A 26,799-nucleotide genomic window follows, 5' to 3' on the forward strand; every position below is an offset into this window, starting at 1 on the left:
GGGTGAACTATCCCTTTAACTATAATTTGTGTCTGAGCCTCCCTAATGGCCAAAATATAATTGTCAGGAGTCTGTTGGTTCCCCCGAGCATTCCTCAAAGTTCTCCCCAAATGCTATCCACATGGCTATTGACAAGCTGTGTGTGCTGTGTGCATTAGTTAACAATGATAAAGCACACGGTAAAACTGTGTTAAAATACATGTATATTTCCACTAAAAAAGATTTTATGCCATTATTTCAACACTGTGAGCAATTCTGAGCAATCACCATCACCACAGTGACACCATAGCATCAGTGCATAAACTGTCTGGTTGCAAGGCACTCTGAAGGAGGGAGAAACACAAGCAAACATGTAATGAGTTCAAGCCAGCATTAGCCTCTGTTACGGAACAGTAGAATGTGGACCATACACACATGCATGCACACACACACACACACACACACACACACACACACACACATGCACACGCACGCGCGCGCACACACACACACACACACACACACACACACACACACACACACACACACACACACACACACACACACACACACACACACACACACACACACTTGTTTCATAACACACACTATGTTTCATAGTTTCATGAGAATTGCATCACAAGGACTGATATATCAAGCAATGTTTTCTGTGAGACACGTCATCAATATCCAAACATGGAAGTGACTTCATGGTGTTTATCTGCTCTGCCTTGTGTACTCTGTCCTACCTGAAGCAATGAATACTGCTGTGATCATCTAACTCTTGTTATGAACAGTAGAGGAAAGGGAAATTGTAGCAATACTTAGCACTCCTGCTAACGTTTCTTGTAAACTGCAATAAAAAAATAAAGTCTACCAATGTATTAACAGTTATTTAGGAGAAGTATATTGAGTCATAATTGTATGTAGATTATTGTAGAAATGTGAGAGAAATGAGAAAAACTTTGGAGCTTCCTTAATGTTGAATAAATAAGCTAAATAAATTATTTACAAAAGTACTAAACTTCTAAATTATTTTGCTATTCTGTTGCATTTCCATGTGGCAAGACAACACACTGCAGTGCTTACATATCATTGCTGTCGGGTGAAAACCTCATATGTCCAAAACCATACCTTTTTATTATGAAAGAAAATAAAAATGTATAGTGAAAATAGCCCATCTACAAGCTCACTATACGTTGTGAGCTTGTAGATCTGCTATTTTCACTACTTTCGTGCTACACTCCGAGTTTTATATGATGAAGTAGGGCACCAATTTACGAGAAAGAAAAAAAAATGGAGATAAGAGGTTTCAGCCCGAGAGAAACGATAAGTAAAAATATTGTTTGTCAAGTAATCAGTTACATTGACACTGTCTGTGAATAACAACTTGTTTAAATAATATGTTCAGTCCATTAGATGTTTGGATATATCTGCTGTCCGGCAGAAACCAACTAACCAGCAAGTAAAAACAAAAGAAATGTCAACATTTAACTGTATTTATATTTCAGTATTTCTGGTTGGCAGTGAAGGAATGTAACAGTGACATAAATCATTTACTGAATTATGCACTGTAAAAGCAAGTCATTGCATGGAATATACAGCAAGTAACAGCATTCAGCATTTGAATGCTGACTATAAAAATAACATAAACTGCTCTTGCCAAACAAGCGGGGGATTGTTCAGAATAAAAGGCGTCAGTATTATTTGCATTTGAAACTGGCTGAACCACTGTGCTCAACTAAAATGTTTAGTAGTATCTATTTTACTTCAACAGCAACAAGTTGAAGGTGTAATGTGCAAGAGATGCTTTAATTACAACTGGACTAATGCAATCTGTAATTTGTTCCAGTTTGTAGAATGCTGCTCAACAGGGTTGTCTACCCAGGGCTGTGTCAGTCTTGGGGTGCTTGATTGTATGACCGACGGTTCAAGAGTTATAGGCCAATATGCAAAGTGGCCTGTTATGTATCTCTATCATAAGGCCAATTAGAAACATTTGAGGTGGAGATTCTTCCTTGGCCTGCTGGGAGTATGCATGAAAAGTTTTATAATGTTAACACCTTTCTCAACAATATGAGCAGTTAGCACATTATGAGCTGTTGTTACATTATGAGCGTCTGTCTGTCCTTCTGTCTAAATTAATGGACTAGTTAGCTTCATAATGTAAAAATTATTACATTATGTGAAACGCCATTATTACATTATGTGCTCATGGTTTTATTATGTTATGAGCTGATTATTACATTGAACCTTCATTACGTTATGAGCCGTTATTACATTATGAGTTGCTACAATCCATTTCCTCAATGAGGACTTTGCTAAAAAAGGAAAACACATGATGATGTCAAGCCCATAACATAAAAGCTCAAACGGAAGTCAAGCCTTACAGAGAGAATGCTGATTCTTCACCACTAGCACACAGCAACACAGGAGGAAATATTCAACTCTATGGTGAGAAATGGAAGTCACACAAATCAAGTGCTTGTGATTTGTGTGATTTGATTTGTTTTACTTTAATATACACTTCAATTTGTGGTTTTATATTATGCTTTGCAGTCAGTCACACGGTAAACACAGTAAAAGAAAAAATCAAAAACAAGAAAACAATGCAACTATGCAAGTAAAAACAAAAGAAATGTCAACATTTAACTGTATTTATATTTCAGTATTTCTGGTTGGCAGTGAAGGAATGTAACAGTGACATAAATCATTTACTGATTTTTTAATTACAACTGGACTAATGCAATCTGTAATTTGTTCCAGTTTGTAGAATGCTGCTCAACAGTAACGTTACGCACCACCTGTCAGGGAATGACTCCTACTCCTGCTACGATCCCTCTGTTGTGAACTACCGGTACTTTGGTGTACTTTGGGGATCTTTGGTGACCATCACCGGTACGGTGGGGAACCTGATGACCGTCCTGGCCTTTGCCTTGGATCCACGCTTGAGGACACGCTTCAACGTGCTGATCGTCAACCTGGCGCTGGCTGATCTGCTCTACTGCACTCTGCTGCAGCCTATCTCTGTGGACTCCTACCTACACCTACGGTGGCGAGGAGGCCAACTCTGGTGCCGAGTGTTTGGCCTGCTCCTTTTCCTCTCCAACTGCGTCTCCATCATCACCCTCTGCATGATTGCCGTCAGCCGATATCTCTTGATCGAGAAGAGGACCGCGTTTGACCGCGTCTTCTCCAACCGTGGGATAGCGCTCCTCCTGCCCGCCACCTGGGGACTAGGCCTGGCGAGCTTAGGTCCGCTCTGGCCTATGTACGCGTTTGTCCCCAAGGTGTGCACCTGTAGCTTCCACCGGACCAGGGGCCGCCCTTACTCCACCATCCTGCTCTTCTTCTACTTCTTCATCGGCCTGGGGTGCATTGGATTGTTCTACCTTCTCATCTACAGACGGGTCCATGTCGCGGCGCGGGCTCTGGCCCGATACAGGCTCAGCCGCCGCTCATCGAGGAAGAAACCGGCCTCGTCCGCGCAGGGCACGGAGGACGATAGCGGTGTGGCCGTCACATCTAGCTGTGACATGAGTGGTCAATGGGAACTAGCCATAAACAAGGGTGGAGCCACGACGGAGAGTGTTCCTGGGGGAAACCGGCCATCCCACTGTACCCTTGGTGCTGCTCGACCCTCACCTTCAGCTAAACCAGTGGGAATCGAGGAGCTCCCCCCTGCCCCCAACCGCGTGCCTGTCACAGCCACACCTGCACCCCGTACCAACGTGTCCCCATCCTCGGGAGATGATGGGGAGTTGAAGCGGGTGACCCGGATGTGTTTCACCGTTTTCCTGTGTTTCGTCTTCTGCTTTGTCCCCTTCCTGCTGCTCAACATTGTCGACAAGCATAACCGCGCACCCCAGGCACTGCATATGTTCTGTGCAAACCTCACCTGGCTCAACAGCTGCATTAATCCTGTGCTCTACGCCATCATGAACCGCCAGTTCCGACAGGCCTACCACATTCTGCTTGTTAAGGCCGTCACACCCCTCACCTGTCTCCGAAGAAGATGACCAGCCCTAATTTATATTCATTCATACAACTGTGTCACCTTGCCAAAAACTATTGTAACTCCTTTGAAGATCAGTTATTTTGGCAAGTGATGTGCTTTAGTTCTCATTTTTCTCCTGCACATCTTTGGCACTTTACAGAGGCATGTTGCTTTTTGAAAGCCCCTTCCGCCTGAAAAAGACACCAGTTGACCAGACCTTATCTATTGTTCATGCATTGTTCACACAATATTGTTATTGTGTTGCTAGGGAACCACTTGAGTCTCTTTTCTGTGACCTACTGATATTCACAAGCACTGCAACATGAAATAAACCTGAACTCATTTAGAATGCTTATGGTGTCGGAAAAGGTCTGTACACTCACCCAAGAAATGCTTTCATTCAACAAATTTTCCGCTGACACAGGAAGTTGGCACAAATAAGCAAACCACTGACCTCGTTGTGTGAGTTACTGAAAGACTAACCCACTTCAGGGCAAACATTGCTTATCAAGACATTTGTCACAGAGTAAACATAGCATTATGTTACAAATCATTCCAAATGTTCATAAAATATATTGATCATATGGATCTATTATCATACTTCAAAATATAACTGATTGTAAGTTCCTTTGTAACTTTGTAGAGAGGCAAGTGCCAACATTATAAATATTGGGGATATGCATTGTTTTATATTCTCTCATGCACCTTTATTGTACATACTGTTTTATGTATTGTTGTAATAAAGCAAATTCACATTAAAGTGAAATGTATCTATCACACAGCCTAGCCTTTATGTAATATATCACCATCATAGGTGTATGGAATTTAGAAAACCACAGGTACTGTAAAGTACAAAATGCCTTCACATGGGTTATTATTTGTTAACACACCATGACCAATGTATGAAGTGGACTTCCTCAATCTACAGCTTGCATGTGAGAGCTACTGTATAAAAGGGGAAATAGATAGTTGAATGAATGAGCCAAAACATTTAGCAAATTCCCCCATGTTTATTCCAGTAAAGCACTTCCTCAATGAGACAGCTTGCTAACAAAGGAAACCCCACTGCATGATGATGTCACTTAAGCCCATTACATAAAAGCTCAAACAGAAGACAAATGAAACATTACTGACAGTGACAGATGAGGATAAAGAATCTCGTGGAGAAAATCTTCAACTCTATGGTGAGAAATGGACAAGAAATACAATGCTTGTGATTTGATCCACTTTTAATTTTAATATCTATTTGACGAGTACCATTAGTCCTGGCAGTTTTTTTTTTAATGCCTGGACTCTTTTAAAAGAAAAAATTATAATGATAAAACTCAACTTAAAATCAGGAGCAATGCCGCTACGTTTTGTATTGAATAGTTACAAATTTAGAAAAAAGAAAAAAATTTAGAAGCTCGCTCATTTTCTATGGAACATTAAAAAATAATGAAAATGTCAACATTTGATTGTTTGAGTATAACATACAGTATATCTGGTTGGCAGTGAAGGAGTGTAACAATCGATAAAATGTCTCGGTTAGTCACCATTTCAACAAATGGATAACTGTTTACAGTAGTTGTTTTGATGAATGACTGCATAAACTTTAAAGTATACAATTTCGTTTTCCATCCTTACCGTGAGAAAACATTTGGCAAATAAGTTCTGGATAATGAGCTAATCGAGCACACACCTACTTACTCAGGGGAGAAATTGAATTTTGGCCGTGACCATTTGTCAAACATGTGGTCATACTCATACACTACCACATTATCTACCCACAGGGAGACCAAATGCAACCATTTCAGCTGTGTTAATTATTGTGTTAACTACCATACAGATTGGTTGTATTTATCCCATCTTTTGAATGATCAGCTTTAAGTTAGATTTTGAATGTTCTGCTTGACGTTGGATCAACTGCTTTGTTATTACAACAGCACATACGATGGCATGATTTTATGCCACCGTATTTTATGTTTTGCATTATGCTAGGGTCACGGGTGTTAGAACTATGCAAGAAAACATATGGGTGTAACTGTAATAACAGAGACACAGTAGTAGTCAGTATCACTTAAACGTGAAACTGGCTGAACCACTAGTGCTAACTTGATGTGTGCAGTTTCGATTTGAGTCTCAAACAAAGGAACAAGTTAAAGGTTTAATGTGAAGACATGCTATAATTAGGCTACTTTACAACTGGACTAATGTAATCTGTAATCTATTCCAGTTCATAGAATGCTGCTCAAAAGTAATGTTACGCACCACCTGTCAAGGAATGACTGCTACTCCTGCTACGATCTCTCTGTTGTGAACTACCTGTACCTTGGTGTACTTTTGGGATCTATGGTGACCGTCACCGGTATGGAGGGGAACCTGATGACCGTCCTGGCCTTTGCCTCGTGCCCACATCTGAGGACACACTTCAACATGCCGATCGCTAGCCTGGTGCTGGCTGGTGCCGCTGTCAGTGACAGCAGTGTGGCTGTCACATAGTAGCTGTGAGTTGAGCAGCCAGGGGGAACTAGCCATAAACAAGGGTGGAGACAAGGCGGAGAGGATTCCTGTAGGAAGCTCTCCGTCCCCCTGCACCCTGGGCTCTGCTCAAGCATCACATTAAGCTACACCAGCGGGGATCGAGGAGCTCCCCCCTGCTCATGACCCCGTGCATGTCATGTCTGTCTACACCCCCACACCGTACTCCATAGCAATGTTCCCACCGTCCTCAGGATACGACGGGGAGTTGTGTTTCATCTTGTGCTTTGTCCCTATGTTCTGTGCAAACCTCACTCAACAGCTGTGCTCCCTCCCTGTGCTGTACACCATCTTGAACCGACATCTTGAGCCGCCATTTCCGACATGCCGACCGCGATCTGTTCGTTAAGCCTGCCACACCCCTCACCTGACTCTGGAGAACCCTAATAGCTATATAATCAGTCATATGCCCCCTACAGTAGTTCTCAATAGTCAGACAAATATCTTAGAATTTACCTTTTTCACAGGAGCCATTTTACATCAGGTCAGAGTCAGGGTGCTGCTATTGTGCATGTTGGTTCACTGCCAGGAATTTTATGAAAGAAGGTACGGTCATCTACGTAATTTTCTCTGTCCAGCAATTCCAGCTGGGTGGCAAACTGCAGCCAAACTGCAGCCGGGAGTTCGATGGAATGCATTGTAGTCAATGAGAGCCATGTGAGACCTTTGTAAAATACTTGGTCAAGGAAAATCGAAGACACATCACATTGTTTTCTGCTGTGTTGCTCTTCAATGTGTACACTGTATAAGTATCTAAAGAGCACAAAGTACGTTTCTGAACGTGCCAAAGTATTGCGAGACTGTCGATCAATAACAGCCTGGCAACCAAATCTTGGGATACAGCCGAGCCAGAAACGATACATGCCGTTGTTTAGATGCCTCAATAACATTACGTAGTGTGCACATCGGAAAATCAAGTGATTAGAAAACAACTTGACAAAAGGACGGTTCACATTGACTCCAATGCATTTCACGAAACTTCCGGATCCAGTTTGCCATCCATGCTCGTCAATAATGCCTGCCTGGTACCTTCTTCTATAAAATACCTTGGTTCACTGGAAAGGCTCTACTACAATAACATTTAAAGGAACAGAACCTTCATTAGTGAAAGAGCACTTGTGTTTACCCTACTAATTGGCTGCTGTGAAAAAGCAACTTAAAAAGGAATGCTTCTTTTTGAAAGCCCAATTACACCCTCTGCATGAAAAAGATGATACTCACCCAGAAATGCTTTCATTCACCCACAACAAATGTCCCCAGACACAGGAAGTTGGCACAAAATGAGCAAATTAGCTTGTGAGTTACTTCTGAAAGATAGTTCAGGACAAAACGGTTTTATCAAGAAGTGTCGCGCAGTAAATGCTACAAGCCATTCCAAATGTTATTATAAAATATATATCATATCATATAAATAATATAGTATGGCAAATGTAACCATTATAAATATTAGCTGAGGAAATTCATTGGTTCATACTCTCACTCACTGTACTTTATTGTATCTACTGTTTTATGTATTGTTGAAATAAAATATTTTAAATTTCACTGTATTAATTGGTTTCAGACAATCTAATATATTACCACCACATGAATGTTATGGAAAATGTATGGAAAACCCAGGTACAGTACAAAAAGACTTCACATGGGTTATTTCCATATTCTACATGACCATTGACACATTTATGAAGCAGACTTCCTCAAGCTGCAGTTTGCAAGTGTTGACCGCTGCCTGGCGCATAGCCTACCATGTGTCTCAGATAGGAGGAAACAACAAGACGAATCATCAGATGTTCTCTTTTGTTTTAGTCTTTATTAATGGGCATTTATTTATTGCTTTCAATGGCGGTGGATATCTGCAGTGCAGATGGAAGTGCAAATGTTCATTAATAATTTTACCACAAGCTTCGACAGCATACAAAACACTTTAAAAAAGGGATTATACTCGGAATACATCAGATTTTAAAAGGAGATTAAAGAAATATCTAATGGAGTCTGCATTTTGATTGCGGCTAACTGTAGACTAGATTATATTGTAATGTAAATATGAAAATTGTAACTTTGTTGTTACTTGAGGTATCATTAAGACTGTTTTGTTATGAGTTATTACACCATATAATTGAGATGGATTTTTAAACATTTGTTTGCATTTTATGTTTTTAACTGTCTGATTCTGTCATGTACTGCAATATGTTTTTATGTTATGTAATGCAATTCTTTTGTATGGACCCCAGGAAGGGTAGCTGCTGCTATTGTAGTAGCTAATGGGGATCCAAATAAACAATAAACAATAAATACAAGCCTAAATTATGCCCAGTCAGTGCAAAATTGTCTATTACATCTTCTATGAATTTCCCATCAGTCTGAGGTCTTAAAACAGTTCAAGACATCCTTTGAGGGACAAGCGCAAATACGTTTGAGCCCGCAATTTGGGCAGGCGTCATTGCAGTTAGTCCATGAGTGTCCTGAATCTGACATTGTATGCCCACGGCTTGATGGCTACTTGGCTAGAGCCATGGGATAAACCAGAGGGACGTGTTGAGAGAAAAGGATTGAGGATATACTGTATTCTATTGTATATGTAGGTTTTAACTGTGACATATGGCATGTTGCTTTAACATGTAAGTGGTTGAAGGTGCAGTATGAGGCATAGTAATGGCACAAAGTGGTTAAATATAATGTACAGCAAAGGATAACAGGTTATTGGAATGTGGCTCCACAGGGCTGTAAGAGAGGACTGGTAAATGCGTGTAGGCCTGCATCCGTTAACACATCATCATATGAGAAGTCAGTGGACATTGTGGCGAAAGAAAGCAGGTCCCCCTCCAAGGTGCCAGAAAGCATGGGGTCAGGATCAGCTGCTAGATGTTCCACCAGCACATGGGGGTCCACACCTAGGCCTGAGGAAAGAGTAGGAAAAGTTTCTTGTTTCTACTTTCATGGACAGACCATTTCAGGGATTACCGTTTCACTGTGGATTTCAATAGCACTAGACTGCTTTCAGTTGTTAATGTTTTACACTGTGCATCCATTCATGGACAGCATTCTGAAAAAGCAATCTCTATGTTTAATGCCACTTGTATCTATGAACTTTATTTGATATTAAAGGCATATTTCACTTTCAAATGATAAAATTAATGCCAAATATCTAAATACTGAATTAAGCAACTTAAAAACTAAACAAAAGCCAGAGTAGATGTTACAATGACCCCAAAAATGTTTGAAAGTGAAATATCCCTTTAAAGTCTTATGTCAGGTCTTATATCACAAAACAATTCTTATTTGGAACTTATGTAATTAAGACTTTTATAAATCGGTTTAAAATGTCCTCAAAGGGTATCTGATTCTACTAGCAGACAAGCATAACATTTGACACTTGACTGACTGAAAAAGGTTATTAGCAAATCTGTGTTTCTGATTACAATTGCTTTATTTTCCACAAATATTTTCCAAGACTGGAAACATTTTTGTCCAGGTTTTCCATTAATGCAGGAGCCCCACATGCAAAGTCAGGAGGGGAGAGGGAAGTGGATTATACAAATACCCATGCTTATGCTGCAATGACAAACTGAGAATTGATGCAATGAAAAAGAAAAGGTTGTTAATAAAAGGGTTGTTAATTGTCTACTTCCCAGTTAGTATTCATTAAGAATCCAGCAACATTCACAAATCTATCAAATCAAATAAATGGTTAGTAATAGCTTAATGAAACACCAGGATGTTGACCACAATAATATTCCTAGTGTATGTAGAGTGGATGCCACATGCAGGACAGCGGCAGGAATCCGGATCATGCCAAAGTCAATCAAAAGACCCCTCATTGACCCCCTACCCACTACACACACACGCGCGCACACTAAAATGGCCATAGTGTGAATATGGTCAATGAAACGGAACGTCTTCCTATATACTGTAAGAGTTGTACGCCGCGAGGCGAAACGTGCAGATGGTAAGTGCGAAAACTGAAACCAAGGACAGCGGGATTGGTTTGATTGGGTTTTAGAGCGGGGACAGCGAGGAGGAGAGCCACCACTCACCGGCTGCCTCCTCACACAGGTCATTCAATGAATCCAGGCCCTCACCCACTGCCTCCTCACACAGGCCATTCAATGAATCCAGGCCCTCACCCACTGCCTCCTCATACAGGCCATTCAATGAATCCAGGCCCTCACCCTCTGCCATACCACTGGCTTGACTCATGGGTGACTTAGCCTCCAATGTGCTCCTACAGTGACCAATGACAAACAGCCATTACAACCTATCTATTTAATGAAATGCAGCTAAAATATTTTACATTTCTTCTTCTTTAAAAACTTTTTTTTTTACTCCTGGCAATGACTTCTCAACAACCAGACACATTGAAAACAAATGAAACAAAAGATACTTACCCCTTTGACACCATCACCAGCTTGGTTTGGATATATTTGATGTATGGATTGTCATCTAAAAAACCCCCAGAAAGGATTCAAATATAGTTAAGTGAAGGAGAAACTCCTTGTGTCATATTCCTTCTCAACACTAACATACATTTATAAAGTGTTTATTATATGAAATGAATGAACATTAAACCAGAGTGAACTGTCTCTCTGCTGTCCTCACCTCCAGTTTTGTCAGTGTAGTATTTTCCAAACGCCTCGTTTTTGGGGGTGTTGGGGTAGAGGTAATGTAGCGGGTTCTCAGGAACGTTCTCGTCCACTAGGATCTGGTAATTCCTGATGATTTCATGCAAAGGGATCTGGCATAAGTCTGCCTTGGTGAAGGGCTCAACTGATTTCACACTGGGCTCGCCTAGAACATGAAGAAGTGGACCCCAAGTGGTGTAGCGGAACACAGGAGAAAATAGCAAATGTTACTGGTAGATAGATTTCAAAATTGGCCCCATGGTGATATGTTTAAACATCTTTCAGCAGTCATTATGCACTGACAGCCTCTTACCCAGTGTTGAGTACTCCACCCAGGAAAACGTGATCCCGCCATCTTTGACGCTTTCACTGAAGCGCAACAAGAACGTGCCCCCCTGTTTTGTCTTAAGGAGGGTTTTCTCTTTGGCTTTAGTCACAAAGCCCATGATAGAGCTACAACACAGAGGAAAATGCAAGAACAATCAAGACGTGACAACACTGCTCTTTAATTAGATTGAAATAATGAGGTAAAATGTAGCTGTAACAGAAATAAGAGCTTATAGCCCTGCTAGCAGTCCCTGTTTCTTATACCGAAGGTACATAGTAGTATTCAAGATATCTTGTTTGTGTTGGATGTAAGACTGTCATGGCAATCCGAATCCGCCCGTTAGATCTTGAGATTTTTATTTTGGCCTGATGAAGGCACTAGAGGAAAGGTTATGGGGGACACTCAAATGGTTAGGGTTCAACATCTGGGGAGCTAGAGAGCGCACACCAAGTTTTAATGCAATCTGGCCATTGGATTTTGAGAAATTGAGATATCTTGTAAGTGAGAAATCTTGGCCTAAAGGCGGTTACACACCGGCAAATATGCGAATATACGCAAAATTCGGACTTGTTCCGAATAATTAAAAGACGCTTTTTCGCTTCGCTTTTTCGCTCCATGTAAGCTTGCATTGACTTTATAAGGTTTTTAAAAAAAACATATTATTCGCATGAAAGAAATCGCCCGGTGTGTAAGGACCTTAAGGCTGGCACTAGAGGAGACTTGGGGTCATCAAAATCAGTTTGATTCATCCACGTGGGTAAATGAAAGTGCACAGAAAGTTCTATGGCAATCTAGCCTCTAGTTTTCAAGATATCCTGTTTTGGAACTAAGTGTCAGACGGGCAGGGCGCTCGGGTGGCGCAGTGGTAAAGTCACTGCCCACCACCACGGAGGTTGCGGGTTCGAATCCACCGTGGTGCAACCGGCTTTATCGAGCGTCTACACGAACACAATTGGCCCGTGTTCGGGGGAGGGAAGCCGGAGGGGCAGGGTGATATTGGTCATTGCGAGTGTTGGGCGGGAGGAGTAGGACGAAGGCTCTACGTCCTCCTGGTGGGGGCTCCTCACTGGCAGGTGAGTCAGTAGGATACAACAACAACAGTGACAACACAGAAATGTGTGTGGGGAGGAATTAATTGTCATTCAACGACTAAAATGGGGAGAAAAAGGGGTAAAAAAAAAAAGAATTGGCTACTCTAAATAAAAAAAATAAAAAAGTGTTGGATGGGCAGAGTAGACAGGTGGATGGACTGACTGACACCTCCACCCTTAGAGCCTCGCTGCTAGCAGAGCTAGAAAATACGAATTTACACCGAAGGATCAGTCAATAGTTGTGCTCAGAACACTTACCCGTCTTTCCACAGGTCTTCAAGATAGGTTTTCACCAGTACCAAGATGCCATCGAACCACATCCAGAATGAGAAATTGACTTTGGGGCAATTCTCCTGGAGAACAGAGGATGTAAACGGATGGCTTATCAGGCATACCAAAACTTTTGCTGCCAAGGAGGGCGTGTAAAAACGGTAATAAAACAGCTTACACACGCTATATGAAGCCTTGAATTCATGGAGATTTGTTTTCTTTTTAAGCATTCCTAAGCCAATAATTTGATGACCGGGTGACTGCTCAGTAGGAGACTCTTTGAGTAGGAGACTCTTTGAGTCTCCTACCGGATAGACTCCGCCGGCCATCGCCAGTCATCAAATTATTGTCTTAGGAATGCAACAAAAACAAAAAAATCTCCATGAATTCAAGGCTTCATGGTGTAATGTAATTAATAGAAATGAAATTTAAGTGGTTTTAAGGTCACTGTAACAGCCAATGGCTGTGTTCATTATCAGCAACCACACAAAAACAATCTACTTGCAGTAGAAAACCAGATTCTTACCTTGGTGAATTTAGACCAAGACACTTTGCAGTCATCATAATTTGCCTGTTTACCTACTGGGACAAAAATCGATTACTAACCAATTGTCATCATCAATCAATCACAGAGAAGGTCAGCTGTTTGGAGGACCTGTTGGACTTACCTAAGAGCTTATGTGCAATCATGTCCAGCTGAGAAGAGTCCAGTTCCTTTGTGGTGGCAGATAAAAACTGCCAGCTCAACATCTCCCTGAGCTGTGCCCATGTGGCCACGGGACAGTTGGCAAAGAACAAGCAATCCTACAAATTCAAACACGCACCACGCATATACACACACACACACACACACACACACACATACAGTACACGTGCACACACATGCACATAACATACATTTTGATGGGTCCTAATGCATTTTTCCATGGACATTATAATCAAACAGCACAGCATGTCATTGTCTATTGACCTTGGGGTCCTGACACAGCATCATGGCCCAGAGGATGGAGGCCCATGCACTCTGCTGCTGGCTGGAGTTGGAGATGACGACCACTGGGAGAGACGAGGTCTACGTCGGGTGACACAGAATGACAGAGCTTTAGGACATGGGTCCATGGTCCAAACACAACCAAGATGTTCAATGTCTCTTGTCAAACAATGGGTACAATTGTTTTATTATACCGTAGAAACTGAACCCACCTTCAAATCAACTGAGAAGCCATGTAGCTGAAAAACGGTTTCAAAGTCGATGACGTGTAGCTCCTCTGTAACACTGAGAGAGATCTGGTCACACACACACACACACACACACACACACACACACACACACACACACACACACACACACACACACACACACACACACACACACACACACACACACACACACACACACACACACACACACCAATTTTAATAATGGATTCCTGAATTATCTGCTGAACTTGCACCTTAAAATTCGGAAACATGAACTCACATCACTGATTGCTTTGCCTCCTCCTCCAGACTTTTGCTCCTTCAGCGTCTACAAGGACAAAAGCATAACAATATTACTCAAAAATAATAATAACACATTACAAAGCATTTTATAAAGACTTACAAGGTCAAGTATCATAATACTTGCTGCTGATGACTCACAGACAGGTTTTTTACAAGGATCATAGTATATTATAATTGTTGTAAAATTGTAAAATATTATATGAAGTTTATAGTGCATTAATCACTGTTATAATGTATTATATTGTGATCATAAGTCACTATACGTGATCATCAAGTATGATATTCCTGGAGGTGTAGGCAAAAACGTTTTGTGTTGTTCTTGCACAGATTTAATGCTATTGTTCACAATGCTTAAAGCAACCAATGACCACTATTGGTCATTGGTTGCTTGTAATCACACTAAAATGAACAGGGATTATAATGCATTATAAAAGCATGTGTTACAACTATGACAATTATAATACAATGTCATCCTAGCCAAAAGAAAAAGTAAAAAAAAAGTCCAGTGAACAGCAATTAAAGTATTATGATACATGACCTTATAAGCCATCATAATGTGTTATGATTGTTGTTATAAAGCATTATAAGTACTTATGAGTGTTTATAACTGTAATTGTACAAACCGATTATAATGCATTACTTGACCTTATATATCATTAAATAAAATGCTTTAGAATGTGTTATGATTATGGTTATAAAGCATTATGACAATGTATGAGTTCTTATAACTATAATATACAGTGTTAAAGGCAGATTATAATGCATTACAATTATGTGACCATGTGCTTTATAAAGTATGACCAATATGTAATAGTTGGGGGGGTATTTGGTCGCTTTTTCACAAAAAGTCACTTATCTGACACTCACCAGATGTCTGAAGTCTGCCACCATACCTCCATTCTGGCTCTCTGTCATGTTCAAGTTCTTGCTGTTGGTGCCCAAAACATTAAAGCGCCGATACCTAAAAGCAAAAGTGGCAGGGTACAATTCCATCTTATAACAGCTAAATGAAATTCCATGGCAACTACTAGCTTATGTTAGCAAAATCAGGAGTGTAAATTTAACTCTGACAGCAAACGGGTCGATTTTTTAACTCTGGGGATATTATTTCAGGGAAACAGGTGGACCGGTAAGAAGTGCAGTCAACGGCGTGGCAGGTGCAGTGTGACAACACGTTTGGTATTTTTCGGCCTGGAGAAGAGCATTTCACCTCACCATGGTGAAATGGTAACGTGGTTTGGATTAGCTGAATATATTATCAGTGGATGTGTCGCAGCCTCGCAGGTTGATTCAATCACAATCAAATCATTACTTTTCATTAATTTAAGAGCAGTGTGCTGCACTCAGCACAACAGTGTACTAGTAGTAACGTCCACAATGTCATGGACAAAAAGACTTGCAAAATTAATTTCTGCCAGGAGCAAAATGATGTACACTTGGCCTCCATTGTCAATTTCCCTGTCCTCTGCACACCTCATGCTTAAGTGCCTGCCCCAAAATAAAGTTAAATGAACACTCTGTTCACTTAACTGTGGAGTTTTTTGTTTTGTTTTACCTGTTGTGTAAAAAACGACTTACCCTTTGAGTTGGGGGGGCTCCCTAATCAGAAAACAGAAAACACATAGATATTACAGAATGTTAGCCAGATGGGGGAACTAAAATTACATAATTCTCTACTAGTCAACAAATTATATGATATGAATTTATGATTTTGATCTCACCTGTCCATGGTCACATTCACCTTCATGACATGGTTCAGTTCAGGAAACTTCACAAGAAGTCTGAAATAAAATTGTATAGAGCTGATGTTTTGTAACGTACAGGTAGAACCATAGATGTACTTGTAGGGAAGCCTCATGGTGATGACACTGACCTGGTCTTTACGGAGAACTGAATGTTGGTACGTAGGACTAAAGGACCTTTCCCCTGCGGCATGGATGGCTGCATCTCAACCACAAAGGAGCTTAAATGGATATAAAAATGACAACACTCAATATAAACCGTTCACACAGAGACAGTCAGAGAGAGGGTGTTTACTGTGTGTGCTGTTTCTATGAGTGAGACCTCTTGATTAAGTCTATGAGAAGGGTGTCCACTCTTATCTGCATAGCTGGTTTCAGGGCCTTTACAGGGTCGTCGGGATAGCTCATCTTTGCAACCAGCTCGTCTAGCTTATTTAGAAACTTCCGCACCTGGAACAGGCACTCTGCCACACAGGTAAACCTATGAAACAAGGAACAGAGCAAAGGACCCAAAACTGTTACACACAGATGTTGAAACCTGTAACTCTGTCAACTATGAGTCAACCAAAGCTGATATGAATGGCAAAAGGGCACTGGGGCCAAAAGCTGCAAGAAAGGAGGATATTATCTGCCAACACAACCTGTGTCAAGGAGAGAACATAGCAGTCCTTCTTTGAGTCAAATACTTTGTCAACAAATCAAGAGGCTAAAGGTGATACAAAATCTTTATACAATACCAATAATGAAATAGCTTTCCATTTAATTCTAACTGCTCTATAGTAGAACAGATAATGTCAAGTAATGACATCTTCCAGATTGTTCTGGTTGGCATAATAAAATACTTATAAAAACAAATCATCTAATTGGTTGATTGGTTATACCATGGCTCTGATGTCTAATGTCTTTGTTCAGTTCTATATCAATCTGAAATCTGAAATCAGATCATGCAACGGTTGAGATCCACGTGGGAACGGCGCGATTCCCATGTGGATCTCGGACATAATGTGTCCAGCATGTGACGTCAGTCGTCTATCGATGTATCTATGAGCTGTATGTAAGCAAGTTATTTCTTAAATATTGTACCACTGGAATATCTAACTTGTAGGATTAGTTGTCAAATGGAGGTATTCAATGAAGTATGAAAACGTTATGAATTCGTTTTTTGTGATTAGTTTTTAAGTACTTTTTGTACACTCATTTCTCAATACAGAGGCAGATTCTATACCCTAAACAGATAAATATTTTAATCACTTTCAACCTGGCATCATTATTTTGGGTATGTCATATAAAGATTTTAATGAAAAGTTATGAATTTATTTCCGAAAATAGCAGATCTACTGTATCGACTATGCTGTAACTGATACAACCTCCCCAACCCCTTCTCTCTGTACTGTTTCTTTCTTGGGGGGGGGTCCGTTCTTCTCCTTTGTTTTCTATTCTCTTCACTAATGCTCAGGGCAAGAAAAGAAGTGACGTATGAAGGTGAGAACAGAGCATACCACTTCTCCAGGTGATCGAGGCAGATATTGTCTGGAGCGCCAATGCAGACCCTCTGCTGTCTCCTTTGCCATTCTGCCAACTCTTTGTTTAACAACACATCCACCAGCTCCTCAGAGGAATCCAGGAGCTTACCGAGATCTGACAACGTGGTCTATGAGGGGAATCAAAAGGAAAGGATGGTGGAGGGAAGAATTATAAGAATTAGGTTGGTGAATTCAAATTTTGAGGCACAAGAATGAGGAGAATGAATATCTTTATACCTTTCTACATTCATTGAGTCTGTTGATGAGTATCTGCAGGTTTCTCAGTTGTTCATTCTTCACGGCTTTATCTACCACCCCTGCAGAACAGTTAAGACAAATTAAAATGAAAATAATTTACCCAGCACATTCAGAAATAACCTGCACTTCATTGCCCGACATCTAATCAAATGCTAATAAAACAATGCAAGTAAAAAACACAAATCTGGAGATGCTTACCTTCCAGCTTGTGGGTTTTGTACTTAAAATCAAACTCATCTTGCTGCTCTTCTAAACATATTAATGCGTGCTCCAAGCACTGTATTCCACAAAATATGAAAAAAAGAACATGAAGATGACAGCGTTTGTAACATTGATACAGAACAGAAAACATCTAGGAAATAACACATGGCATGACTTGCCAAGTCAACACATGGGAGAATTAGATAGAGAATGATTGATACCTGAACTTGATTCCTGAGTCCGGCCGTTTTGCGCTCTAGCTGGCTGTCAGTCTCCATGTGAGTCTGGTCCATATGCAAGAGCTGGACCTGAGAGAAGCAGAGAGGTAGTCTAGTATAGGTAAAGAAGGTTTCCTCATCTCCTAGCCTAGGAGATGAGCCAAAACTGTTGGGACACATTCATTCAGTATGTTGTTGTTGGTTGGTTAATTACCCTGCCCACAGCAAAGCATGGCAAGGTGCAAAGAGATGATTTACATTTGGGCTAAGAAGGTCAAAGGTCAAGGTCACAATCATGGTCAGGGCCAACATGTATTAACTGGTCTATCAGAGGAACGGCAAATAATCAGTCAATCAATCTATTGATCTATCAACCAACCAACAATCCATGGTGTTGCACAGCAAGAGATGTGGGTGTGGGCAGGGCTTGCGTCCCCAGGTGCTAACTATCATACTGTAGCTAGCATCAACCCGTTTAGATAGTAGAAATTGAATTTCTCCCAGTATTCTTTTCCCCTCACTATAACTACTGGACATTACAGCTATCCAGTAAACATAGCGTACCTTGGAAACTTTTTTGTTAGTTTGAAAGCAAGCCTTTCAAACTAGATCTCAAGTAACAATGTTGTGTAGAGCAATACTTACATTTAAGTTCAAGGGACATTTGTTTTTTGCTTTGCAGTAAAGTTTCCACATTTTAGCATTTGAGATAATGACAACTTAAACTCCAACACTAGCTACAACAGGAGGCCATTGTCAGCAGCAATATTTAACCATTGTTTTGTATGGTATCCTATATTAAAATTGCCTAATGGATGGACGGTGGACGTCACAAATGTAACATCTGGACTTGCGAGGCTCACCGTTGCTCACCGTTATGATCTGTTGGGCTATTGCAGGAAGGTCATTATACAATAGTCTTATGTGTGTATGAAATGCCCTCCCTTAAAAACTCTTGTAATCCCACCAACTCTCTGAGAAACACTCCTGTGTCAAGATGTGCTCTTTATTGCTTGCAATTAAATGACACTAGAATCACCAGTGTTCATTAAGTGAACAAATAGTATTTCCATGATACCAATCCAAAACTGGTGTTGTTGGGGGGGGGGGGCAGTCTTTGTCAGATGTACTGCTACGTACTTTAATTTCTTTGTATGTTACTCTAACCTGAGCATTCAGATCAGCAATTTGTAGAATCTCCTTCTCCTTCACCAGGAACCACTGGATCGTACTGGCCAATTTGCATGGTTCGTCCTGGTATATCTGTGGACAAAGAAGATGGAAGCCAAACTTATTTGCTTTTCAATAGTGGCATAGGTGTGTGTGTGTGTGTGTGTGTGTGTGTGTGTGTGTGTGTGTGTGTGTGTGTGTGTGTGTGTGTGTGTGTGTGTGTGTGTGTGTGTGTATATATATATACACTTCACTTTCACACATGCATGATACCACCGACTATTCGCACCACATTGTAAATTGTGTATAGTTTTGTATTTTTTTGTTAAAATGAAATAACTTCTAAGTCATTTCTGCGTGTCGTCTCCCACCTTTGTCATGATTGTTGAGCCAGTTCATGACAATATACACACACACACACACACACACACACACACACACACACACACACACACACACACACACACACACACACACACACACACACACACACACACACACACACACACACACACACACACAAAAACCCCTCAGGCCTAACACCACAATTCACCAATGATGACAGACTGCTCTATAACAGTATATAACATGTACATAACAAATAGTACTAGTGCTGGCAGGTATAATATTGTAAGAATCCCAGAGGTAGCTGGGTAGATGAACCTGAAAGTTCTGTTTGAAACGTCTGAAGTTGTGCTGCATGAGGAACAACTCTTCTTGTACAAAGCGGCTGTGCTGGATATCCAGGTCTCCCAACAACCCCTGGAACAGCACCAAGGCCAAGGCATGATCTCGCGCTGCTCGCTCCCTAAAGGGAAACAAAAACAGAGACTGAAACTGGTCTTTTAATCATAATGCAACATTTTTGGAGTCATCTATTTGATTTTTTGGCTTAAGCGTATAAGAGAGACTTCCCCCCTGCCCCAAATCAGAAAATCCTCCAACAATCAATTTGTGGCTAAAGGAGCTGGGAGGTGTGTTGCATCTGGAAGGAATCAGATTTACCCTGTCAAATAGGGAGCCCCTATTCCAGAAAATCTCGTCACCCATTATTGATCAACTTGATGAGTTGAAGTGAGTGGGCACAGTGATGTGCTGCCTCCTAGTGACATTTGTCTATACCTGGCAAGTTTGTTCGTGATGTGATTGCTTGTGATATTGTTCATGTAAACCTCTGAGTATGATACCGCCATCAGTCGTTTGCTCTTGTCTACGGTTCAGTTTTGTGTCTTTTTCATTTTGGTTTGTTTTTGTCTTTTCTTTTCTTTTCTTTTTCTGATTCATTTACGTTTTGTGGTATATTTTGTATCTGTTAAATCCTGTGTTTCTTTTTATTCTTGTAAATGCCTTTGTATGAGGAAAACTTACAATAAACATGTAAAAAAATATATTATAAAATAAAATCATTTAATGTTTAAGACATGATGAGATAAAGTGCTGCCTCACCACTCCTGCTTCTCTATCCAAGGGGCCAGGTATTGTCTCACATCCATAGGGAAGGCAATCGAGGCATCCCTACTGTCATAGAGCTCATGAAGCTGATCCTGGTAGCGTGGCGGCATCTGATTCAGTCTCTCCCACTGAGACATCCTTGGCTCTGTTGCGTTCACACCAACGAACCGCAACACAAACTACACAAACGAGAAGTTCCAAGTAAAGGCACTGGCATGACAGGGCCAGATACAGAAATTAGTAATTGGGGGGGCATTAAGAAATGCTGGGGGGGCGGCTTCCTCGGCGCCGCGCTTCAATTGTTTTTTGCGTTTTTTCGTGTTTTTTCCGGCTGTTTGTGTAATACTGCTTCCTATTGTTTAGGAGTAGTAATATCTGGCAACACTGCCCATGGAAAATCAGGGCAGAGGATTATTTGAATTATCATGACATAAATGTAACTTTCACAAGCCCCCCGTCAATTTTTTTTTTTTTTGGGGGGGGCAGTCAGGGCATTTGGGGGGCATTGCCCCCCCTTGCCCATGCCTAGATCCTAGCCTGGTAAACCCTCCCTCCGGAAATCTCATTTCTATTTGATTCCTGGAGTGAGTCTGGCCTGATCCGCCTTTCTGCAATATTGGCTGTGCTGGAGTTGGGCGGGAGTAATACCGTTGACTGACAACCCCTTCAGCCAATGATAATTTTTCCCCTTCAGCCAATCAGCAGTTCACCAGTCTAATGTGACGCAACGGGACTTTTGAGACAGCCATGCCCAAAATGGGTTGCCTTATTCGGATACATGGGTGTCACTGCCCGCCCCTACCGGTTCTCTACATTTTTATTTTTAAATAGGCTTTGTCATGATTAATTGACCACATATATGAAGTTAAACAACTAAATTCTATCCAAACGATATCTTATAAGTAAATTCCGTGCCTCAAAATAGAAGTTAGAGAGCTTTTTGAAGTAAAAAAATAGCGGAGAATATAGCGGACAAGAAAAAGATGGCTGCCGTTCGTGTTTTGGGCTCACTCGAACTCGCCACCTGATTGGCCAACGTAAGCTGTCAATCACAGAACAATGAGCGACGACGCTGATAGGCTCGTCCGTTTGGCGTACACAGCCAATATTGCAGAAAGGCGGATCAGGCCAGACTCACTCCAGGAATCAAATAGAAATGAGATTTCCGGAGGGAGGGTTTACCAGGCTACCTAGATCCGGCCCTGCATGAAATTGATAGGATAAGGTTAATTCCTTTTAACAGGACGTTCATGAAAGTCCTTGCGGGCTTGTTTCCAATGAGGGCCTGTGAGCAATTAGGGGTTAAGAGTCTTGCTCAGGGACAAATTTCATTTCATCGACACATATGCTGGCCCTGGAATCGTACCTGGGGCAACCAGGGCCTCTGGCTCCCTAGGCGGGCTCTCTAACCACTCAGCTATGGCCGCCCCTGATCACAGCGTTCACATTGTTTCATTTGATTTGTTTATACTAGGCCTTCTGCGGGATCATGTGTGTGTATGAAAACCAGCAGAGGGCAACATTTGACAACTATGGAGGTGTAAAGTTCAGTTAAGAATAAATGTGTGTGTGTGTGTGTGTGTGTGTGTGTGTGTGTGTGTGTGTGTGTGTGTGTGTGTGTGTGTGTGTGTGTGTGTGTGTGTGTGTGTGTGTGTGTGTGTGTGTGTGTGTGTGTGTGTGTGTGTTATATAACTCATTTATTATTCAGGTATAATATAACTGTATGTGCAAAGCTCACTGAGTTATCAGAGTGACGGATTTAAGACAGACGTTAATGTCATGCTGCTATAGACATGTCTTGCCTTGGATCAAGACTATCATAGACTTTATCGATTTTCACATTTGCATATGTACGATAGTCTTGGGCTGCACCCCCCAGAGTGTCCTGGACTTTCACCAGTAAATCCCGTATTACTCCGAACATGTACAAATGCAAAATATAAAGTGCTTACCCGGTTGCCCCAAATGTTAACTCAGCGTTCGGAATCTTTGTGCAATGTAGTAGTCCGTATTTTTCAATAGATATGGGTTTTAATCCCGTCTGTGCCTGAACGCAATTTCCCCTCTCGTTTACTTCCTGTTTACATTGAGTGTAATACCGGCGTTCACCGGATGCGCCCCGTCACAACCGCCCGTTGAGGAATACAGGGAACTTCAGACAGAATCCGACATAGACGGGATTAAAACACATATCTATTGAAAGATACGGACTAATACAGTGCACACAGGTCCTAATGTCGAGTTAACATCTGGGGCTACCGGGTCAGCAATTTATATTATTTTTAAGTAAATGTACGGAGAAGTACGCTTTCCGCGCGGATGTTCAGCGACAATTGGGAGAAGGTGAAGCCCTAGCCCCTACGGAACCTCTCCCTCCGCTAAGTAGCTCCGAGATGAGGTCCCTCTTTAATTCCTGCCGGCTGCGGTAGACATTTTCGCACATTTTCCAGTTTTACATGTTTCTTACCCCTTTCTGCACATCGTATCCAAAAAGCAAAGCAATTGCGCCACTCTCTCAGATGTTTTAAGCTCTAGCGGAACATAACAGCTTCCAACGTGTTGAAGAAAGTATTTAATTTGCATCGGATTTCATCCGGTTCCATAATATTTTGCATTAGAAGATGCAATTCAACATTTGACCAGTAGGGTAATCAGTAATGTTATCTCTACGGGCGCAACTCTTGCGCAATGTCTTAAAAACATGGAACCGGATGAAATCCGATGCAAATTAAATACTTTCTTCAACACGTTGGAAGCTGTTATGTTCCGCTAGAGCTTAAAACATCTGAGAGAGTGGCGCAATTGCTTTGCTTTTTGGATACGATGTGCAGAAAGGGGTAAGAAACATGTAAAACTGGAAAATGTGCGAAAATGTCTACCGCAGCCGGCAGGAATTAAAGAGGGACCTCATCTCGGAGCTACTTAGCGGAGGGAGAGGTTCCGTAGGGGCTAGTGAAGCCCAAGACTATATCATAAATATACGAAAGTAAAAGTCAGACTCGATAAAATACATCTATCGAGCTCTGGGAATACTGAGTTAAAGTGAGTTTGCACACAACAGAAATCAGCTCACTGCGAATGTAGCACCAGAAGAGAACAGACAGCATACATACTGCAGGCAGCCTAGAATACCATGTACAGTACAGTATAATATAGCTCACCTCACCGAATCTCAATTCACTGAGAAATGATCTTCCTGCGGATTTAGCTGCACGTCAACCCTTTCTGAATTTCAGAAGTTTTATTTCTGATTAATAAAAACAACAGTAAACTCCCAAGTCCCAACTGTGGACATATAGTACGTTTCATGTGTACAGATGCATTTCCTTGTTTTCTTTATTTCTCCTCTAATCCATTGGTTATAGATCGTTGTCCCTCCCCAGTGGCATCTAGACTGTCACTGTACACTGTCCAGGGCGCCATGTTGGCTCTGTGAGCGCTGATGCTCACTGTTGCCAAATGTTGCGAAAGAAATAAGCACACCTGTATACCACATGAGCACTAAGTCAAGTTTTTTTTTCTAACAACACAAATCTGGTACAGGGGTCCCTGGCAAATCCGTGTATCAGATGGGGGCGTTAGGGAGGGACTATAGTCCTAGAATGGCTGTGATCTTACATACCCTAACCCTAACCCTAACCCAAATACACAGTAGCCTACCTGGTCAGGGTACTAAAGTATAATCTCCGTATTGTCCTCTAGTTTCATATCCATTTGAAAGTTCTGGCAGAAAACGTGTGTTTAATAAAATATCTCCACTTTTCCACGAGCTGCAAACGGATGACATTCTCTCCGGGCTAGGAGCTCGGAATGAGTGCATGACTATAACATATCAAAACTTCCTTTGGGAAGCACAAATGTATGGGGAACACAATTGGCGGTTGATGGTGTGATTAACTACCCCACCCACACCAATGCGCACCTGTCAATTGTGTGTGCACTGTGACCCATAGGTTTGTGCTTCCCAAACACAGCTATTCCCAAAGGATATTTTCCTATGTTCAGTCCTCCAGTCATTTCAGGTCCGGCCCCTCTCGATGACAGAGAATGTCGTCCATGTGAATCTTGTAGAAAAGTGGAGATATTTAACTAAACACACGTTTTCTGCCAGAACTTTCAAATGGATATGAAACTAGAGAGGACAATATCTTACCCCAAGTCTTAGGAATTTATTATTGGGTGAGTAGTAGTAGTACACACGCAGCGCGGACAAGATTTATGCCGCAGAGATCAGTCTGCTAACCGTGCGGGGAATGGGGATAGGACCGAAATTGACTGCTGGACTGAACATAGGAAAATATCTGGCTGTGTATTTGGAATAATACATGAAATATATGTTAAGATCACAGGCCTTATAGGGAGGGACACGTGCATATTAATTTGGGGGTCCATGACAAGAAAGTATTTGAGAACCACTGGTTAAAATAATAATTAAAAACATTAGGAAGCAAGCCCAAATAAGCACCAGCCCCAAAAAACTGCAACCTGCAACCAAGCAACTTTACAGAAAAAGAAGCCCAAAGTCGCTTATAATAAGCTGACATGGCAACGCTGGTGCTGTCGTCGTTCAAGAGCCAAAATGGAGGGACCAGGCATGCAGTTTCTTCCCTGGTCGTAATGTTAGCGGCCCATTCATTGGTTGTTCACAACGGAGCACGAGCTGCAGTTGGTTGGTCTTCTGTGCCAATCATTTGCAGAGATAAATAGAAACTTATGGCTCTGTCTGAACATTTTCCAAGAAATTACGATTGGAACGTGACGTCAGGAAAACGAAAGTTAACGTGGCGCAGCGGATTTGTGCCAGCAGGTGGCGTTGTTGTTTTATGAGTGTGTTTACTAGTACTGCAGAGGTGGAAGAAGTAGGCTACTCACATTTTGTACAGTAGCAATACCACAATGTAGAAATAGTCTGTTACTGTTGTGAGTAAAAGTACCAGTATTCAAAATTTACTTGAGTACAAGTACAAAAGTATTGGCATGAAAATATACTTAAGTACTAAAAGTTAAAGTACTCATTATGCACAATGTCCCATTTCACAAGTTTCCAAATGTATAAAATCCTTTTAAAATAGCAGATCTACAAGCTCACAGGACACGTTGAGAGCTTGTAGATCGGCTAATTTTCAAATAGCCAAAGTATAAATAGGGCTGAAGTGTTTTTTTTTATTATAATCAAAATCTACAAAGTAACTGGTAACTAAAGTTTTCAAATCATTACTAGTGGAGTAAAAGGTATTTGCCTCTGGATGTAGTGGAGTACATGTTAAAGAATTGAATACTCCAGTAAAGTAAACAATACCTCAAAGTTGTACTTAAGTACAGTACTTGAGTAAATGCACTTAGTACCACTGTACTACTGTACATAAGCACACTACACTTTAATCTCTCCCTGCATCAGAAGATTTGCTGGATAAATCTCTACTTTATTAACAACGCTAAACAAGCTTTTGAGAAACTGGCATTTTAGGCACTCCATAAAAATATTTATTTCGTATTTTTAATAAATGAATGATGAAAAGTATTATTATTATTATTATTATTATTATTATTATTATTATTATTATTATTATTATTATTATTATTATTACAGATATATTTTCTGTAATACAGTGATGTTAATTTGTACTTACACAATATGTTGATACTGCACATGTGGATTTGCTCTAGGCTAATGGGAGAAACAATGGTCAAAGTGATTTGAGGAGTAAAAGATACCAGACATTCATAGACGAACACATTTAATGTTCAGTTTGAGACTTAAAACATAAAAGACATAAAAAAACACAACATTTAGTACAGAAGCAATAATCCCACACATTAACTGCCAAAGACGTTTATAAACGTCTTTGGGAATTCAGCTATTGCCTGCCAAAGACGTTTAAAAACGTCCTGAAAAAAATTAAAAAAAAAAATTAAAAAAAAAAAAAAATCTAA

General features: G+C 40.9%; 2 protein-coding genes and 1 long non-coding RNA gene across 4 annotated transcripts; 2 read left to right on the forward strand and 1 right to left on the reverse strand.

Moving 5' to 3' along the window:
• Positions 1–2,370: 2,370 nt before the first annotated feature.
• gpr84 (G protein-coupled receptor 84) lies at positions 2,371–4,620 on the forward strand. The gene is made up of 2 exons (XM_080424237.1): positions 2,371–2,433; positions 2,746–4,620. Exon 2 carries the CDS (start codon positions 2,754–2,756, stop codon positions 3,996–3,998), a length of 1,245 nt encoding a protein of 414 aa, XP_080280363.1. The 5' UTR covers positions 2,371–2,433; positions 2,746–2,753; the 3' UTR covers positions 3,999–4,620.
• A 451-nt stretch (positions 4,621–5,071) lies between these two features.
• LOC308082680 lies at positions 5,072–8,038 on the forward strand. The gene is made up of 2 exons (XR_013932946.1): positions 5,072–5,160; positions 6,192–8,038. It is a non-coding gene; the product is annotated as an uncharacterized lncRNA (long non-coding RNA).
• A 245-nt stretch (positions 8,039–8,283) lies between these two features.
• On the reverse strand, positions 8,284–24,223 carry stat2 (signal transducer and activator of transcription 2). 2 transcript variants are annotated; one of them, XM_080424628.1, is made up of 24 exons: positions 24,032–24,223; positions 20,860–21,044; positions 20,077–20,221; positions 19,411–19,506; positions 18,247–18,333; positions 18,023–18,101; positions 17,804–17,883; positions 17,543–17,694; positions 16,366–16,524; positions 16,175–16,264; positions 16,023–16,082; positions 15,880–15,900; positions 15,169–15,262; positions 14,279–14,326; positions 14,002–14,085; positions 13,772–13,870; positions 13,470–13,605; positions 13,328–13,380; positions 12,790–12,884; positions 11,426–11,565; positions 11,090–11,278; positions 10,879–10,933; positions 10,528–10,715; positions 8,284–9,390 (listed from the first exon to the last, which is right to left on the reverse strand). In XM_080424628.1, exons 2-24 carry the CDS (start codon positions 21,000–21,002, stop codon positions 9,191–9,193), a joined length of 2,493 nt encoding a protein of 830 aa, XP_080280754.1. In that variant the 5' UTR covers positions 21,003–21,044; positions 24,032–24,223; the 3' UTR covers positions 8,284–9,190. The 2 variants fall into 2 exon arrangements, with proteins under 2 accessions (XP_080280754.1, XP_080280753.1); XM_080424627.1 differs by having other exon boundaries at positions 24,027–24,223.
• Between the last annotated feature and the right edge of the window lie 2,576 nt (positions 24,224–26,799).

Source organism: Gymnoscopelus braueri (genome assembly GCF_963280865.1).
Source record: "Gymnoscopelus braueri genome assembly, chromosome: 3".
NCBI classification, from domain to species: Eukaryota; Metazoa; Chordata; class Actinopteri; order Myctophiformes; family Myctophidae; genus Gymnoscopelus; species Gymnoscopelus braueri.

Bases quoted from the DNA above. Each gene is read 5' to 3' on its own strand.
- gpr84 (XM_080424237.1), top strand. From the start codon at position 2,754: ATGCTGCTCAACAGTAACGTTACGCACCACCTGTCAGGGAATGACTCC.
- stat2 (XM_080424628.1), bottom strand. From the start codon at position 21,002: ATGTCTCAGTGGGAGAGACTGAATCAGATGCCGCCACGCTACCAGGAT. The intron at 18,334-19,410 runs GTTAGAGTAACA...TGCTTCTCTCAG, and splicing joins TTGCTGATCTGAATGCTCAG to GTCCAGCTCTTGCATATGGA. The intron at 14,327-15,168 runs GTGAGTGTCAGA...TTGTCCTTGTAG, and splicing joins TGGCAGACTTCAGACATCTG to ACGCTGAAGGAGCAAAAGTC.